At 41.8% G+C, this 18,388-nt stretch overlaps 1 protein-coding gene and 1 long non-coding RNA gene across 6 annotated transcripts in view; one reads left to right on the top strand and one right to left on the bottom strand.

Annotated features, from left to right (window-relative positions):
* Positions 1–1,587: 1,587 nt before the first annotated feature.
* Positions 1,588–6,896, bottom strand: LOC140707013 (uncharacterized). Of its 2 annotated transcripts, none has more exons than XR_012087020.2 (3): positions 6,415–6,896; positions 4,547–4,621; positions 1,588–1,989 (listed from the first exon to the last, which is right to left on the bottom strand). It is a non-coding gene; the product is annotated as an uncharacterized LOC140707013 (long non-coding RNA). The 2 variants fall into 2 exon arrangements; XR_013541812.1 differs by lacking the exon at positions 6,415–6,896 and adding an exon at positions 5,761–5,798.
* Positions 6,325–18,388, top strand: part of MEI4 (meiotic double-stranded break formation protein 4) — a 108,411-nt gene continuing 96,347 nt past the window's right edge. The window contains exon 1 of one of the 4 annotated variants that reach the window (XM_020806167.3): positions 6,325–6,500. In XM_020806167.3, the coding sequence (XP_020661826.3) occupies positions 6,482–6,500 (19 nt within the window). In that variant the 5' untranslated portion in view covers positions 6,325–6,481. Of the gene's footprint in view, positions 6,501–7,089; positions 7,527–18,388 lie in introns of those variants that run through there. The other 3 variants (XM_072999411.2, XM_020806166.3, XM_072999397.2) reach the window with 3 other exon arrangements.

The raw sequence follows: 18,388 nt of genomic DNA, 5'->3' as shown, positions 1-18,388 counted from the left end.
TCCTTCATTCAAGGGGATAAAGCAAGAAAGGAAACAAACAAGCAAAGAGGACTGAGTGACTTTTGGGATATTTGCTGACCACATGGGACCTCCACTGTGATGCATAGTATAAAAATGTGCTGCATCAAGAGGAGCATTTGTGGGTGTGCAATCAAGGGCATTCCAATGTATCTGAAAAAGGCAGAAAACACACAAACACTGGACATTTGTTCTGAGTGGGTGTCAGTCTTTCCTTTTTGCAAAAAGTGTAACCAACTCAATTTCTGTCTCTCATAATATTGTTACCTCCACTTAATTCTTCCTGGTCAGAATCAAATTTATGCACTCTAGCTGCCCTCTCATTTCTAGGTCTTCTGGGTCCTTGGACAACCACAGTCATGGGACCTATATTTTCCACTTGTATCCAAAGGAATTTTCAGAGGCTGCTCAATTGTGTTTGCAGTTGATAAATGCTCCAAGCATACACTATCTTCAGGTATGGAGCAGCTTTCTCCATATAGCACAGTATTTTTAAATGTGCAGTAACCACTCTTTAGCCAGAAACAGACGTTAGAAATAGCTGATGGTTAAAAGAGGAAAACCCTTGTCTAATAAAAGCATCTGAGCATCACAGCAGGAGATTCTCTCGCCTCTGGGAGTATGCAAATTAGCTTGCTTTGCTGGTGACTGTACTTAAAAGGACAAGAATCGTATTGTTGTTTTATTATCCCATCATTAAATGTTCCAAGAACTGAAGCTGGGGAGCTCTTAAACATGCAAAGCAAAAGCATCTGCCACCATCAAGCCTGGCCTTTTGGTTAAAACTGGCATTATTTTTAAATAGCTGACTCTAATTTCTCCACCAGGAATGGTTTCTACGGACACCATTACTCTTGACATTCAATAGTAAAGGTTAAGGGAACTGCTTCAGTAGGCAACTGAAAAACAAGTGAACGTGTCACTATTACTAGTTCTTAATGTGTTGCTCTTGAGAGTCCCCTGGACTGCAAGGAGATCAAACCTATCCATTCTGAAGGAAATCAACCCTGAGTGCTCACTGGAAGGGCAGATCCTGAAGCTGAGGCTCCAATTATTTATTTATTTATTTATTTATTTATTTATTTATTTATTTATTTATTTATTTATTTATTTATTTATTTATTTATTTATTTATTTATTTATTTATTTATATTTATACCCCGCCTATCTGGTCAAACGACCACTCTAGGCGGCTTCCAGACAGGTAAAAATATAATAACATATACAAATAACAGAAAATAAAAATATACAAAAATAGACATTAAACAATAAACAATAAACAATAATAAACAATAAGCAAATTCTTCAAGATGGCAAAGTGACAAAGAATAGATAAAGAAAGAAGGATTAAGTGTTGACTGGAGGGAAGGCCTGCTTAAACATCCACATTTTTAGATGGGTCTTTAAAAGGCCATCTCATGAGAAGAGAAGACTCCCTGGAAAAGACCCTGATGTCGGGAAAGTGTGAAGGCAAGAGGAGAAGGGGACCACAGAGGATGAGATGGATGAACAGTGTCACCGAAGCTACCAACATGAATTTGACCAAACTCTGGGAGGCAGTGGAAGACAGGAGGGCCTGGTGTGTCCTGGTCCATAGGGACAGGAAGAATCGGACACAACAACAAATGTGTGGCTGAAAAACATCTTGTTTCATACAATTCTACCTTGCAGCATATATGGCTTTTCCTTCTCTTGTATGTTGACAGTGTTGACATTTATCACTGCCCAGTTAAGACTTTTTAGGAGGAAAGAAATAAAAATGAAATCTGCTCAAATACAAGAAACACACATGCATAGTGAAAGTGGTGCCTTTAATCAACTGAAATATGCTTCAGACTAATTTGTTCAAACAAAATCCAATTCCTTTCCCTAGGCATTTCTCTTTGGTATAGAACTCCAAACCTCTATGTGTTCCTGTTTGACACATTGTCTCCTCAAGTGCTGTTCTTGCATCCACCAATTGGATAAAGCCTGTAACATCAACAATGAGTGATGTCATTTTAGAAGAGGTAGCTGTGTTATTCTGTGCTAGCATGTCAGCCGAAAACATAACAAAAAATTTAAAAAATGAAGGCAAAAACATTGTGGCACTTCAAAGACTAACTGCTATATTTTAACGTGAGCTGTCGTGGACAAGTCCACTTCTTCAGACATGGACATGGGCAACAATATCAGTCTTCTTCAAAGTGGGCTGTCCCACTCTCATGTCTGATGAAGGAGAGTTGTCCATAAAAGCTCACATTAAAACACAGCAGTAAGTCTTTAAGGTGCCACAATGCTTTTGTCTTTCTAATCTGCTTTGGTTTTGCCTGACAATGAGTGGTGGTCTCTCTTCTTTCTGCCGGCTGACTCTTTACTTTTAAAGAACAGTGAGGCATATCTTATATCTTCTGGCCACATTTTTGTATCTCCCCACTAACCTTCCCTAATCTACCATCCAGTTCTGGGGGAAGCTTGGACATCTTTGTGACATTCAGTCCTAATGAAGATATTGCCCGTCTATGGATTTTTCTAGCTGGTTGGATAGGTTGGTGGTTTAGGTATCTTTCTGCAGAGCTAGAGGTTAGGAGTTTGATACCCTGCTGTGCATCCTGCAAGTAAAGTTAACCTGTGTGGCCTTGGACAAGCTGCACAGTCCCAGGACACTCCCAGAGGGAGGAAATGGTAACTTATGTAAGCCACCTTGGGCCTTTTTTAAGGAGAAAGGCAGGGAATCAATCAATAAAATCAATCAATCAATCAATTAATCACTGGAAAACCCTGAAAAGGGTTGCCATAAGTCAAAACTGACTTGATAGCACATAATAATTATTATGATCATTATGCAGATCATGTCTTTCTCTGCAGGCCCTGTTACCACCACATTGCCACCTTTAATCAAAAGGGCTACTTTCTTAAGCCTTCCCCAAACATTTGTGCTATATATCATGAGATTTACCTTGATTATGGACCTAAAACAAAGTGTGAGTAGGTTACACACTGACTGATCTCTGCCTTTATTATTTTGATGATGGCATTTTGTTTTACCAGACTGCTATGGTATTGAATAATATTATTGGTTTTGAACATTTAAAATGCCATAGGTGCCACTCAAAGTCATAAAAAGCTAACTTTAAAAACATCTCTGAGAAATGTGGAATGAATGAAGGGAAATCTGTATCAACCGCTGCAAAGTCCTTAGCTTTTAGATTAGACATAAAACAGAAGCAAGGAATATCCCACATTCTGTCAGCCATTTTAGCCGGAATTCAGCTGAGTGGAAAGCTGTAGGCTTATCAGGATATTCTGAAAGGTTGGCAGAGAAAAATTTTCATTATTCTTCTAGCATTCTGGTTCAACACACTCATTTAGAATTGCAAATTGAGATCAAAGGAGCCTGTGTGTATTTGAACTGTATTCCTGTCATCTTAATTATCAACATAATAAGGCCCAGACAGTTACAAATTCATTATAATCTATTACACAGTGTGTACTGAAGACCAATTAATCAAATTGTTTATCTTTCATTAAAAGGACAGTAGCAATTTCAGTAAGAAAAATAATATACTGGGTGACATGGCAGCAATTTTCTCTCATAACTGGATCTTGAGATTTTTTTTAAAATGTATAAATCTAATTTAACAAAGCTGCATAACACATATAACACAAGCTGCATAAAACTTACCTGGAACTGTCTAGTTCCTGTCTTTAAATCTTCCCCTCCTTCTCACTACACTGGGGAGGTGTGTGTGTGGTAAATGAGCTCAGTACATGTAGCTTTCTTAAGTTATGAGCTGCTACTGACTATGTGTGGCTCTGCCCCTTCCTCATATACCGGCTTTTAATCAAGAAAAATGCCACCATAATCTGCAAGGTTTGAAGTTCCTCAGAAATCCTTTTCACAGAAGGCGATACAGAAAGTTGGGGGGGGGGTGGGGTTGAAAGATTTGTATTACCTGGCCTGAAGGAAAACTCTGGAAAACTGGAAAAATCTGCATGCTCTTGTGCATGCATTTCATTTTCACTCATAGACCAGCACACTCACTTTTTACAAACTGATTTAAGGACACTCTGATCAAGGTGACTGCATATGCAGAGTACAGTACATTCTTCATGTGTTCTGAATCTGGCACAAGCAGTGATTTCTGACACCAACAGTATCACAAATATTGATGCTCATTACTGCTTCACTATTGACATAAAACATGCATTAGTGAATGAACACTTTAGCTTCCAGAATAAAACATTACGTTAGAAAAACTTCACTTGAAATAGGTTCTGACCTTTTTTTAGCTATAAACAACAACACTATATGTAGCTCACATAAATATTATTTTACGCTCACCTATCCAGCCCTCACACTTGTTAAAAAGGTTTGGATATTGTTCTCAGGGATAGCTGATTTTTTTTTTTTTAAAAAAAAGCCTGAAAATACAGCCATATCGCTGAATTTCAGAGCACATTATTTTGGGAAAGTGAACTGGATGTTTTTGAACAGTAACACAAATATGCCTTTTAAATGCATATCCAAATCCCTCCCATTACTCACTCTATTCCGTGTTCTCTTGTTTATCAAACATTTATTTTCAGAATGAAATGGGGGAAGAACATAAAGCTTTCAGTGCTGCAATACAAAAACACATACATTTTTTCAAAATAATATTTGCATTCAGGTTTTAATAAAGGGTTTGAAATACAGGTTTTTGGAATGAAAGCGTATTTTGTTCAACATGCTGTCTTCTTAACCCAGAGATAACAGTGCACTGTACAAATAAAAGTTTACTTGAAGCTTTCCAGGATAAATCTTTTTAACTATATTCATTCAACGTAGTTTTAAAAATACCAGCTTCAATGCATTTGGAGTACGGCACAATGATATGTGAAAGAGTGGCAAAATATAAAGTCAGGGCTTCATTTAGTCTGTAAAAGACTTATTTTTAATCAAGCAATTTATGCACTATAAATGCTGCCCTACAATGCATGTACTGTATGTTTTTTAAAAATAATATATGCATTCAGTTTTCAATAAAGCGATTGAAGTACAGGGTTTTGGAATGAAAATATACTTTGTTCAACATGCTGTCTTGGCTGAGCCAGTGCCCTCCAGATGTATTTGACCACATCCTCCCCAGTCAGGAAGGCAGAAGGATGGGAGTTGTAGTCCAGAATATCTGGAAGGCAGCAGGTTGGAAATGACTGGGTTACAGCCTTGGTAGAAGTCCGGTTAGAAGCCAGTCCAGGTCCCTTTTTCTGCTGGAAAGCTTACTAAGGGGTCTTAGGCCAAGACTCCACTTTTACTCCACAGGATGATCAAGGATAACACGGGATGGGGTGGAGAAGGAGGCAGCAAATAGAGTAAAGAGGGATGCAGCTCTGCGTTCTTTGAAAAAGCAGCAGGACAAAGAGAGGGAAGTAAAAGCGAACAACGGAATGCTAGGTTTTAGTCTGCTCCTCTTGCACAGTAGGTGAGCGATGGGGGCCCTCCAGGGTGGCGTTGGGATGCCCCCCTCCACCTGCCCGTGCCAGCAGAGCCCAGCATTATAGCAAGCAGGGAGGGACGAGGGCACTTCTAGTGAGGAGTGAGTCAGTCTTCCACCTTACAACAGTCTTCCTTACCCGAACCCTGAGGTAACTCCACTGAGTTGAGCTACTCTTCCTGCTAGGTATGTGCATTATTCCAGCCTCCTTCAGCAAACAGGGACCTGGGAAGAGATATTCTTTCTGCACCACCACCACCACCCCCAAGAGCAAAAGTTCCCAGACCTGGGGCCACGGCTGTTCTTGTCTTCCGGAAGCTCTCTAGTCTAGGACAGTGGTTCTTAATGTGGGCGATAATGCCCCCCAGGGGGCGATTTCATTTTTCAGGGGGGCGATAGAACGAAAAGGGGCGGTGTGGGAGCGCTGGAGCAGAAGGGGGGTGGTAGGGGGCCCTGGAGCAAGCCAAACCTGTTAAGATGGCTGCAGCCTTTTTACAGTGTGCATGAATATATATTTTCCTCCAATCTTAATTTAGTTTCAGAGTTTTTGTCTTGAAATTTTTAGTTCCTGCATTGTGGTTTGTTTTTATGCCCTTTTTATATTTCTTTTTGCGTCTTAAAATTCGCTTGCAACTAAATCATTAAATGTTTTTGGGGCATTTCATTTTCTTAGAACTGAATTTTGTTTTCAGGGGTCATTGGATTTAAGTGTCATAAATAAATAATTAAACAAACAAACAAACAAACAAACAAACAAATAAATTAGAAAGATATCATCACCGCAGGGAGGGGGGCAGTGATAACTTCCTCAATGGCTCAAGGGGGCGTTTCTTTCAAAAAGATTAAAAACCACTGGTCTAGGAGATGTAGCTCAAGCACTTCTGGGTCTCCCAAGTTTTCTGAACCACTGCCAGGGGAAAAGCAAGGGGGACCTACATACCGGCTGGTGCGCAACCGCGGACAGAGGAGAAGCGGGCTCAGCAAGCTGCTGGTGGTGGTGGAGGATAATGACACTCATATTCGGGGGTAAGGAGGCAGAAGTACGCCGGCGGATGGTGGCTGGAGAGGAGACAACACCCCACAGACAATACTATTTGCTGTAGTGGAAAGGGGCGCGTGACTGTTCCTAAAGCTATCGTTTGATTGTTTGTTTATTTCCCAAGCATTCCCCAAAGGCGGGGGGGGGGGGAGCCGAGAGCAAACTCTATTCAACAATAAGAAACCAACACATGGCTGTTATTAAACAGACAACTAGCCGAAGCAGGGCGCTGCTGCTGTGCTGATGTTCAACTTGATAGCACATTTTCCCGTGCTAACTTTGGGGAAGGAAAGGGTGGAAACAGCAATACAGTGTGATTATTTCCCCTTTCGAGTGGCTGAGTGAGAAAAGACAACAGGGCTGCCGCATGTGTGGAAGAAGGGATTGCAGCGGCCGGCGTGCCAAGGGCGCCTCCTCAAATCCCCGCGGCTGCGGCATTATCAAAGGCATAGGAGCCCTGCTCTCTTTTTTTGCAATTGGCCGCGCTCTTCTCCGCACGGGCGGCCGGGCCGGTGCGCAGAGCCAGTGGGGCTCTCTTTTCTCATCTCCTTTGGCCCCGGGGAGAGCTGAAAGAACACGGTCCCGGCTTGCTCCCGAAATACTTCACAGCCTGGAAAGAGTGGAAGGCTGCAAGCTGATTTGGTCCCCTTTTGCCTTTCCTCTCCCAGCGCTGTTGCTCGGAGTCCCAAGCTATTTGATGCGAAAATGGCGTCATAGGGTTCAGCCTTGCAAATTACAGTATTCGAAGGGCTTAGGGCGGGAACGCTCGTTGGGAAGCCCTCCTTGAGCTTCCCGGGTTTGTCAAGCTAAGTAAAACCAGGGGAATAGAGGAGATGCTGGCAACCACAGTCGCATTCTCGGGGGAACCGCATCACCCCCTGGGGCCCTGCAGGGGGCAGTGTTGCGTCGTGGGAATTGCCAAAGGGTGGGATTGCCACCTAGTAATCTATGGTGGCGCCACCTAGAGAATGAAATGGAAGGCCTCGGGGCCTCTGCCTGGGGGTGTCCGGGCGGTAAGTCTGTTTATTGGGATGGGGTTCTTTCCACTCGGAGGGCTCCAATGAGGGGGGAAAAATGGGCGCCATTTCATGTACTGTACTGCCAGATAACCTCCCTACACCATCAGAACGTGCTTGGCCTCCCCTTTTGGAAACGAGCTTTAAAGACGCTTAGCTGTTTTCTGGAGTAAAGATACTGTGGCAGCGAATATTTTAATCAGCCTTACAGATAATTTATTTTGAGACAACAGGTTATCATGGCTTCTTTATAATTTGTCACTTCTGGTCACAGGCATGCGAAATAAAGAACGATTAAGTGTGGAAAATAATTTCTCCCCTCAGAGATGAGCCCGTAGTTGGGTTAGCAGTGAAGGTTACTGGAAACAAGTAATCATGAATACGTTTGAAGATTTAAAGAAAATTGCATTGTCATAGTCTGGCAGAATTGCAGCATATAAAATGAAGATTTTACCTAAGAATAGTTTTTCTACATCGTATTATTGATGAAGAGCTAGTGAAGAAGAGCTAAGAGTTTGGCAAAATACGATTGCTAAATTTTGTGTTGGAGATCAGAAGTCTAGGATTAATAAGAGGAAATATAGATCTGAAAAAAGGGGAGATTTAGGACTTCCTAATATAAGATTATTCTATATTGCTACTCATTTAAGACATATTTCAGATGTGATATCTCAGCCTGATAGACTAATTTGGTTAAACACAATAATTTTATGTGAGTTTGGTAACTATTTCCTTCAGACATGAGAATACATGTATTGAGTTTGCATCGTTACTTAGGTTTAGGTTGTTATAGTTCATTTTTATATAATTTGTTTTACATAAATTATGTCTTTTCATTTCTGTTGTACACTGCCCAGAGTAGCAGTTTGCTAGACGGACAGTATATAAATTAAATCAAATCAAATCAATCAATAAATACAAATATAATAAAAAGTAGTAACACTCTTCCTCAAACATATTAATAATCTGGAATAAATACAGAAAGTTATTTATTCCACCAGTTGCCCCATTATGTCCAGTGAGTGAAGGAACACTGCTCAATTTCTGAGAGATTCAACCCAACGGCTAGTATTTAAATAATGTAGAAAACACATAGCTTCAGAAAGTGTGATTTCCAGGGCTTCAAATCTAATAGAGCAAATGGTCTGATTAAACAACATATTTTTCATGAGTCAAAAGGATTCAAATCATGATAAGGTAGCAATGAAAAAAAACTTTTTGTTCGTTAAGAAAAATGCAGATGATGGGCTGTATAAATGAGACAACCTTCTTTTACTCAGGATGTAATGCCTCTTCTGAAGGCCACAGTACACATGACATTAACACTGTGATCTTGAGTCAAGGGCAGTTTATTCCTGAAGGCAAGGCAAGCGGTGTACAACCTCTGGCATAGGTTGTCTCTAGTCATTCCCCTCCTGCCTGCATCCAAATAGAGGCAGAAAATCTCTGCATGACTGAATGCTTGGTTGCCTACCTGTCTGGTCCTCTCTATTTCCCCCTCACTTAGGATAACTAAATAGTCGCTTTTGCATTTTATTCTGGCCATCACTGATTGCTATGCCTTCTGCCCCCTTTCTCCCAACTAGAATGGGTGCTTGCCATCACTATCTTGGAAGCAGAATGTTTATTTTCCTTTCAGGATGGGGCAGTTTTGTATTGACACCCTAGTGCAGCGATGGCGAACCAATGGCATGAGTGCCACAGCTGGCATGCAGAGCCATTTCTGCAGGCACGCGAGCCATAAGTCACCAGTTCGCTACTCCCCCCCCCCCCGCAACCAAACCTGAGAAGATGGCTGCAGCCCGGTGCTAGTGCTTCAACAGGTGGATCTGGAACAGGTGGACCTGGAGCAGCTGGTGCTGGTGGCGGATCTGGAGTGGGGGAGTGGGGTCTCTGTGCCCAGGATTCCCCCTTCTGCCTCCACTTCCAGTTCTGCCACGGCATGCCACCCGCTGGTTATTTTTTTTTCTTTCCAGTTTGGGTACGTGAGCCCAAATAGGTTCACCACCACTGCACTAATGTAAGAGTAAAGAGGTTTTTAGACCTTTGCTCCTCACTGTAGTCCTGATCAGAGTGGCATGTGTGTCTTACATTACAAGTCAATAATGGACATATGAACAATGGTTGCTTGTTCAGAAAGTATTCTTCATAATCTGAAGTTGATATGAAAACTCTCATTTTATCCTCACACTTAAATTGGGCCACCTCTAATGGGTATTGATTTATGAGACTGGGGATATATTTTACCTTTGTTAGTTTTCTAATAGTATGGGTGCTATTTCTGCTGTTACTTTTTAGACATAGCTTTTATTCATGAAGTTTAAAACTAAGGTTACTCTTCACTGTCTCTGGAGTCTTTAAAGTTAAATACCCTCATGTGACAAAGATGAAGAGACTGTTTTTTAAACAGGGAGATAATTTGTGTGATAACAAGTTTCATAAATTGACAATTCAAGCATTAAGTCCATAAAGAATACAAACCTCAAGGATTTTTAACGTATTGTTATGAATTGTGTCACTTACAACTTTGTAATTAATTCCAGATCTCTGGTTATTAAGTGGACATTGTTCCTGTTCATCTCCTGCTTTGGTTGCCCTTTCGTCTTTGCTGCCCAGTACTTTTGGCTCTGCAGCTTCTAAAGCTGCTGGTTCTAGGAATGTGAGACAAGTGAACTGGTTACTTGTGTTTTTCTTCTTCTTCTTCTGTGAAAGAAAACACAGTTGCGGCCACTGATTGTCTTCCACTGTGGAAACCCAGTGAAGCAATATGGTGTAGTATCTTTAGCATGTTATGGCATACTGCAGTCATAATAAAGGAGGATGTAGAGTTCTGTAGTCCATTCAAGCAGAAGGAGAATGCCAAGAGACACAGACATGCTTCATTAATAGTGGAGAGCTTCATTGTATCTTAAAACCAAACCAATTGTATCTTAAAGCCCAACCAATTTATTAGGGCATATGTTTTTACTGACACCTTTTGCTTCGGACATGGCAGCCATGTGGGGCACATGGGAGCCCTAGTTTTCTGCATTAATCTGTACTGATAAGCAGTTATTAGTGAAATGTGGCAGCAATTAAAAGGAAAAATGCAGGGAAGTGGAAACACGAAATTGGCAAATTATGTTGGAAGAGGTGGCCTTTGTCCCATGTGAGCTGGGACTTTTAAGAGAAATAATGGTATCTTTCACATGAATGTGCCTATCTTTAACATTTTTTCCCTAAATCCTATTGATTTTATGAAGAGCAAACATTCAAGTCCCATGCTTTGGATTTTTTAAATTTTCCACTTTATTATTCTAATTTCTAAGTGCTTTCATGATAAGTATGAGTTTTCTGGCTAAGATTTGCAATTCCCTTGTTCCTCATTCCCTTGAAAAATTCATTCAACACCCAGAACATGCCCAGAGGCACTTTTATGTTACAAATTCCATGCTTTCCTAGCAGGTCCTTGGGGTGAAAACTCCTATCTCACAACATACAAATCTATTTATTAAAATGTTTCTTCTCCCCACAGTTGCTCAAGACTGCTAATAAAATGTTCTTTTTTTAAAAAAAAAATCAAAATCATTTTATTTATTTAAGAAAAACAAATGAACAATATCATATAAGCATCTAATAAGCAATTAACAAATATCTGCTATCCATACTGCTTTCCCCCTCCCCTGGGTTCAATTGGGAGTTGCAACCATTTACCTCCATTTATCACCGTTCCCCTCCCAAAATTGTAATGACTCTTATGAGGGGGCTTGCTAATAAAATGTTTTAATTTAAAAACTGCACTTTAACATTTCCAATTACAACATATTATTCCACTAATAAAATGGCTACAGTATAAGCTAGCCTGAAATCAGTTAATCTGTTGCGGGAAAAAGAGTCTCATCCTCCACCCCTCTCTTTGTGTGTTTCAGAAGCTCTAACCCCCTTATATGTCTTGCTTCACAGGCTGCATAAAGGATAATTAGTACATTTGAAGACTGTAGCTTGTGTCTTGAAGGAGGGAGATGACTCTCATCCTTTGGATATAGGAAAGGATGCAGATTTATTTCTCTATAAATCACTGCATGACAAGTAAATTTGGGATGAGATTTGGGTTAGAGTGGGCCAAGCCAGATTTTCAGCATTAATCTCTCTCCCAAGCAATTTAGTAGCTGGACAAAAACTTGACAAATTAAGCTATTTCAGCAGATGCTTAAGTCTGACTGGTGCCCCCCTCCCCATTCCATGTTCTGTTTGCCCTAAAATACAATTTCTGAAACTTAATTTAAGGAGTGTCACTGAGATTTCAGACCAATTTCCTTTCTCTGCTGCAGAGGGGCCCTCCATGGTGAGAATTGCCTCCCCCAGAAAGTAAGGGAATGAAAGCCCAAGAGAGTTGTGGTGAGACAGTATAATGTTACCCACATAAGGCAAGGAAATTAGACTGTATGGAAGAACTGAATGTCAGTCAGTTGAAAAGGAGAGTATGTTTACCTTCCAGCTCCAAAGTTCTCTGCCGCCCTGTTGTGAAATGAACAGATAAAAACAAATCTATAAAGAAAAGTGTGCATGTATATTCACTTTTCCTCTGGGGAAAAAACTCTTTGAATACATGAAAACATTTGTGCCTTCAAGTAACTATGGAGATCCAGGAATGTGAAGAGGTGGTTCAGACACCAGTTTTTAAAGGGTGCTTGCTTCATCCTGGCATTGGCTGCCTAACAATATTAGCCATTTGAAGTTCAAGGAACTAGGCATACTGTAGTTGTATGTAGTTTGCTGTTTGAGAGCCTTGACCACTTGTTACAGAGGAGTAGGCCAAGGGAAAATGGTTCATATCAACTGGGATGAGGCACTGCATTCCATTTTTGAAAAATCATTTCCCCAGGAGTAAAGACAGGTTAGAGTATATGGAGAAGAAATACTTAAAATTTGAGTAGAAATGTGGCCAAAACTTTATAGGTTACCAGTTTCGTGCCTTCCTTCAGTGTAGGGCAGTGGGTCCAGGCATCAGACAGCCTGCGAGATGAGTGATGAATGGGTACCCTTCAGAATTCCAATTAAGTTAAAGTTAGAGCGACAGGACATGGGAATCCTTGCTGCTTGGAAGTGGATCTAGTGCAATAGCCTCTGAGCTGAGCCTTCATCCCCAGTATTTTTAAGGGGGTCCCAAACATACAAGGGAGTGCCCTGCTTTCCTTCAAAGCTGGATCCATCTAAGTGCCCAATAAGGTTATGGTAAGTAGTATAATGGAATAATGTTGTGATGGATTAAGAAAAAATAACCCAAATCCAGTAATGAGCAAACATACATAGGACCATATGGAATAATAAAGGGGATATTACTGAGTGGTTTCTGTCCTGCCAAGCAGGACAGCAGACAAGCGTGGCAGCAGCCCAGGCAGCTTCTTCCTAGAACATTGAGGAAGAGGTCTGGCGACTCAGTGGACAGCTGCAAAAATAGGTTATGTCAGCAGAAAAAGAGAAATAGACAAAAAAATCAACTAGGAAGATAACACTGCCACACTCTCCAGAAAAGCAGAAGCTTTGGATGCCTGGAATGTGTGTTCGATGAGGGCCATTCAGGGCAATTAGCAGAAAGTTTTTCATGATGGTGTGATGTCCACTGCATGGGATAGAAATTTTAAAAAAATTCTTGCTGGATTATGTGGTGGTCTTAAACCGTATTATACCCCTCATAGAAACTAATGGTGGTGACAGTGCGTTTTTGTTCAGTTGCTTTTTTTCTTGGCAGTGTTTTTATTAGGATTGTTGTTCATGATGCCTCAGCCACATTTTGACTCAGTCCTGCCACATTCTGAAAGCTTGAAGCCTCAGGAACTGCCTGTTTAAGAGAGAGTCTTAAATGACACCTCCTTCTCTTAAGTTTCCTTAAAAGAGCCACCTGTTTGGATGAAGTTGATGGACTTTGTTGCCACAGACTTTTTTTTTATTGGTTTATTTATATGGTAGTTTAAAAAATTCTAAAACCTTAATTTATTCACTAAAGATAGAATGCATTTTCCCAACTTTTAGATTCATCGTCATCTTCAGGCATTGTGGAACCCATTAAAGATAACATTCTTAGAGAGGAATGTCTGGCCCTTCCCCCTCCATTGTCACATTCTTCGTGGTTTCAGTGTTGGATCTGAAGGGAAGAGTCTTGCTTATTTGTAGGCCCTGGGAATGTGTCATTTCTTTTTTTTAATATTATTAATTTTCCATTGGGAAGATCATAGGGAAGGGGATTTGGAGCAAGGTACTGGGGTAAATAAAAAATATAGAATGTGGTAGAGAACAATATACAGTGGTGCCTCGCTTAACGAGCGCCTCGCTGAGCGATGAAATCGCTTAACGAGGCGCTCTGGGCCATCGCTGGAGCATTCGCTCAGCGATGGCCCCTATGGGGATTTTTCGCTTTGCGATATTCGCTAAGCGTTTCGCTTAGCGAATATCGCATAACGAAGCCGGGAGAACAGCTGATCGGCGGTTCCAAAATGGCCGCCGGAAGGTCCACGCCGCATTTTCACGCCCTGCCCTCGCTTACCGAGGGCGCGAAAATGGCGGCGCTATGGGACAACATCACTTAATGGTGAGTTTTAAAGCCATAGGAACGGTGAGTTTTAAAGCCATAGTTTCTATGGCTTTTTTATTCCCGTTTAGCGATGTTTTCGCATAGCGAAGGTTAATCCGGAACGGATTAACCTCGCTATGCGAGGCACCACTGTATGTCATTATTACCTTTACCGATGTGTTTGTTTTCTTACTAAGCTTCCTTCACACTAATCTTGCCAATTTTTTCTGAGCCTTTAAGATCTACAATTATATTTTATGTCTTCTTTCTTCTAATTTTAACCCATTCATGTTCTCATTTCTCATCCAGTTACAGTGGACCCTCTACTTACAGAGTCAATCTGTATTGGAACGGTGGCTGCAGGTCGGAAAGTCTGTAGGTCGAACCTCCATTGACCTACAATGTATTGAAAACCGATTAATCCGTAACCGGCCGTTTTTGTTCCACTTTGTTTTTTTCCCGGTCTGTAGGTCGATTCTCCGGCTGCAAGTCGAACCTAAATTTTGTGGCCAGAGAAGTCTGTAACTCGAAAAGTCTAAGTGGAGCCATCTGTAAGTCGAGGGTCCACTGTATACAAAGGTTCCCGTTTTTTCTAGCCTCAACAATTGCTTTGTCTTTTAATACCTCGATTAAAATATCCATCTCTGCTGCTTTGACATTTTTTTCTATTAACTCATGAATTGTTGGAGTCTCCTCTTTTTTCCAGTATTTGGCATACAAAATTGTTGCTCCTGTAGTTACATGTATGATCTAATACTTTTTTTTCTTTTTCTGTCAAATCTGGTATTATATTCAACAAAAACAGTTCAGGTTCATATGGAATTGTACAGGATAACATTTTTTGTAAAATCTCATTGACCCCTTTCCAAAAACTCTTAACTTCCCTGCAAGTCTACCACATATGATAATGTGTCATTTCTACGGACTACGGACTACATATCCCAGAATACTGAGGTGGGGCTGGTGGTGGGGTTGCTGAGAGAGAAAGAGCGAGAGAGCTGCTTCCCTGGAATAAGCAGCGGTGGCAGCTGCTGTTGATGGCTTGGAGGCGCTGTTCGAGGATGGGCCAGGAGTGAGCTCTGCTCGGCGGCGGCTCAGGTGCTCTGGGAAAGGGGCTGGCAGCACGCCTCGCTCGCCAGCTCTCCCCCGAGACAGTGCTTCTTGCACCCTTCATCCGGAACTGTAGCCTGTCAGCTGGCAGACATGCGAGCTGGCTGACAGGCTGCAGTTCCGGATGGAGGGTGCAAGAGGCGCTGTTATGGGAGAGAGCCAGCGAGTGAGGCTAGGCTTTTTTTGACTCTCGACAGCAGAGGACATATGGGCACTTCGGGGGGGCAGGCAAGGCGGGGGCCACCAATTATCATCCGGCGGGCCGCAAATGGCCCCCGGGCCGCATGTTTGAGACCCCTGGCTTAGGAGGTCAATTGAAAAAAGAGGCTGAGCAGTATTGCAGAGGAATGTATTTAAGTTTCCCAGACCGACTAGAGAGGGAGCTGACTTTTCCTTCTTTCTGGGAGCCCCCATCACTGGAATGAGGAGGAGAGACAAGTAGTCAGTGCAAGGTGTGCACTCAGAACATATGTGTCACATTCTGGAGGAAGAGCAGAGTTACCTCTTCACTCTATCTGCAGGACACAAAGCAGGCTCCAGAACCTTGCTAATTTAGAACCTTTGCTCATGGTTGAAAATCATTGTTTATATTGCTCAAATATATTTGCTTGTGTGATATTCCTGAAAGCCCCATTCATCAGAGTACAGTGCAATATTTGAACTCCTCTTTTCACTTTAAAGTGCAGCATTGAACTTTGATGTAATATTTGTTCATTGCAAAATTAATGAAAGAGCATTTGCACAAAAAATGATGGTAGTGGGATAACATTTATGCTGGTGCTTTCAATCACTAAATTAAAGTTGGTGGGAAATCTGACCGTTATAAATAAGTTTCTAGAAGGTAATAGAGTGTGTTAAAAAAAGGGCTTCTTGGATTTCCTTTGTTTATGGAGAAGCTGCTTAACATGTCATGCTGAGTAACCTCTCATCTTTGCTGATTGTGGAAATGCCCTGCTGATGGTGCTGTTTATTATGAGCACATGCCGTTGTGATAGGTGTACTAATTAATGCCAATTTTATCATACTGTTACTTAGAATTATTGAATTACACAGCTATACAACTCCATTTGAGATATATGCCCCCTACTTCTTTATACTTTATGCCACTACAATTATAATTTATGAGTTCATTTCTTGATAATTGTTGCACAGAATGGGAACCAAATATCAGTTATAAACAATTTGTTATCCTTATCAGCAACTGTAATTGACAAGTCAATTAAGACAAATATCATCTTGAGATAGTTGCTGGAATGTTATTGCACCATTTTTTCATTGTTTGCAACTCAAGAGGCTCTTTGAAGCAGTATTTGTATACACGTATACTGAGACACAGAAGCTTTTTACTCCAATGAAAATATTCTTCTCAGTAGACTGGAGCTAAATTGCATTGAAATGGAGTGGCTGCTGCATAAAATGGTAGCCTTGTAGCATTTAATAAAATAAGGGATGTGTGGAACCCAAGTCTCGGGTCAGGAAGCTATGCTAGGAGTGCCATCTCTCCCTAGAACATCTAAGGGGACACAGACGCTTCCACCCCCTATTCCTCCTAGGTTGGTGCATTGAGGAGTCGATACCCAGGAGTTAACCCGGGGCATGAAGGGGTTAATGGTGGCCACCCAGACCTACCCTGAAATGGCGGGAAAAGAGGAGAGTGGGTGGTCTGTGGTGGAGGCAGGGGTGGGCAATATAAAAGCGAACCGGGACGACATCCCGAGTGGCTGGGAAATTATTTGGTTGCAGGATCCGTGGACTGGGCTATGGGAACAGGTCCAGGTTCCTAAGCAAGAGGCCGAGAGCCGGAGAAGAAAGGGACTTCTCCAACGCCCGTCCTACTGGGGTGAGTCCGAAACCAGAGAGTGGCGGCGCAAACTGAGGGAGGAGAAAGAGGCTGCTGAGTGGGAAAGAGAAGCCAAAAGAGCATGGCATCTAGAGGAGTTGAAGAGACTGGGTTGTTACCTGGACCTTGGGGCACCAGCCCAGGAGAAGGATCACCATTTGGGGGTTGGTCGGGGGACGAAGAAACCACCCACCTACTAATACCGGATATGGAGGAAGATGTGTCCTGAGAATCTTAGAGGGTTTTGGCAGGTCCCTGGGAGCACAAATCTACCAGCCCGTTTGAAATGGACATGTGGTTGCCCCTGTCTGAGCTGTTGCTCTCACAGGAGAAGTTTGTTCCAAGTTTACATAATGTTTCTATCCAGTTACCTGAGTTAATAAATGAAGACAACACTTTTGATTTAAAAACATCTCCTGCTTTATTTGGGGAAAGGGAGGTCCCGCAAGCTGAACCCTCACAGGATGTGATGTCATCTTTGTGAGATTGTGACATGAAGTGGTTGGGGAAATGTACTGGCCAGGATTTTGTGGAGTTGTAGTCCTAGAACATTTGGGGACTCAAATCAGAAGACACTGTGCAGCTGTCTTGTCTATTCTTCCTGTACAGGTTTTCTGATTTAAAAGAAAGGTGGAGGAAGCGGTGGAGAAATAATGGGAGGTTCGGGAGCAGAGGATGGTATAGATTAACTTATCTGCAAGGATTTGTGAAAGAGATAAGATGGTGATGCAATAAAAGCCTACTTTGGAAGTACCCCGTGTTTATGTCTGGTTATAGATGAGGATTTTTGTAGAAGTCAGAAGTTAGGATCAGAGACAGTAGTCTTTGCACAAGACTTCATGTGCATGATTTAAAAGCGTTTAGACATTTGAAATTGCAAGCAGTCAGCATGCAAGTACAGTGGTGCCTCAACTTACGAACTTAATCTGTTCTGGAAGATGGTCATAACTCGAAATGGTCGTAAGTCGAAGCACCATTTCCTATTGAAATGCATTGAAATGCAATTAATCCGTTCTGGCCAAAGAAAAAAAATCACAATCCCCCCACAAAACACTGCAAGACCAATTCGAAATGCGATTAATCCGTTCCGGTTGAAGGGGAGGGGGAGAAAAGCAAGCCAAGCATGCAAGACCCATCGGAAATGCAAAAAAAAAAAAAGCAAAGCAGAAAGCAAGCCAGCGTGCAAGACCCATCGGAAATGGGGGGAAAAACCAAAAAACAAACGCCCCCAAAACCCATCGGACATGGGAACAAAAAAGCAAACCCCCAAGACCCATCACAGCACAGAAACATAACCCCCCAGCGCAAAACCACACTGCGAAACCCACCCAGGACAGTTTTTAGAAAGCAGAAAGCAGC

Source organism: Pogona vitticeps, chromosome 1 (assembly GCF_051106095.1).
Source record: "Pogona vitticeps strain Pit_001003342236 chromosome 1, PviZW2.1, whole genome shotgun sequence".
Classification (NCBI taxonomy): Eukaryota; Metazoa; Chordata; class Lepidosauria; order Squamata; family Agamidae; genus Pogona; species Pogona vitticeps.
The sequence above is the reverse complement of the archived record's forward strand: the minus strand, read 5'-3'. Positions and strand labels throughout refer to the sequence as shown.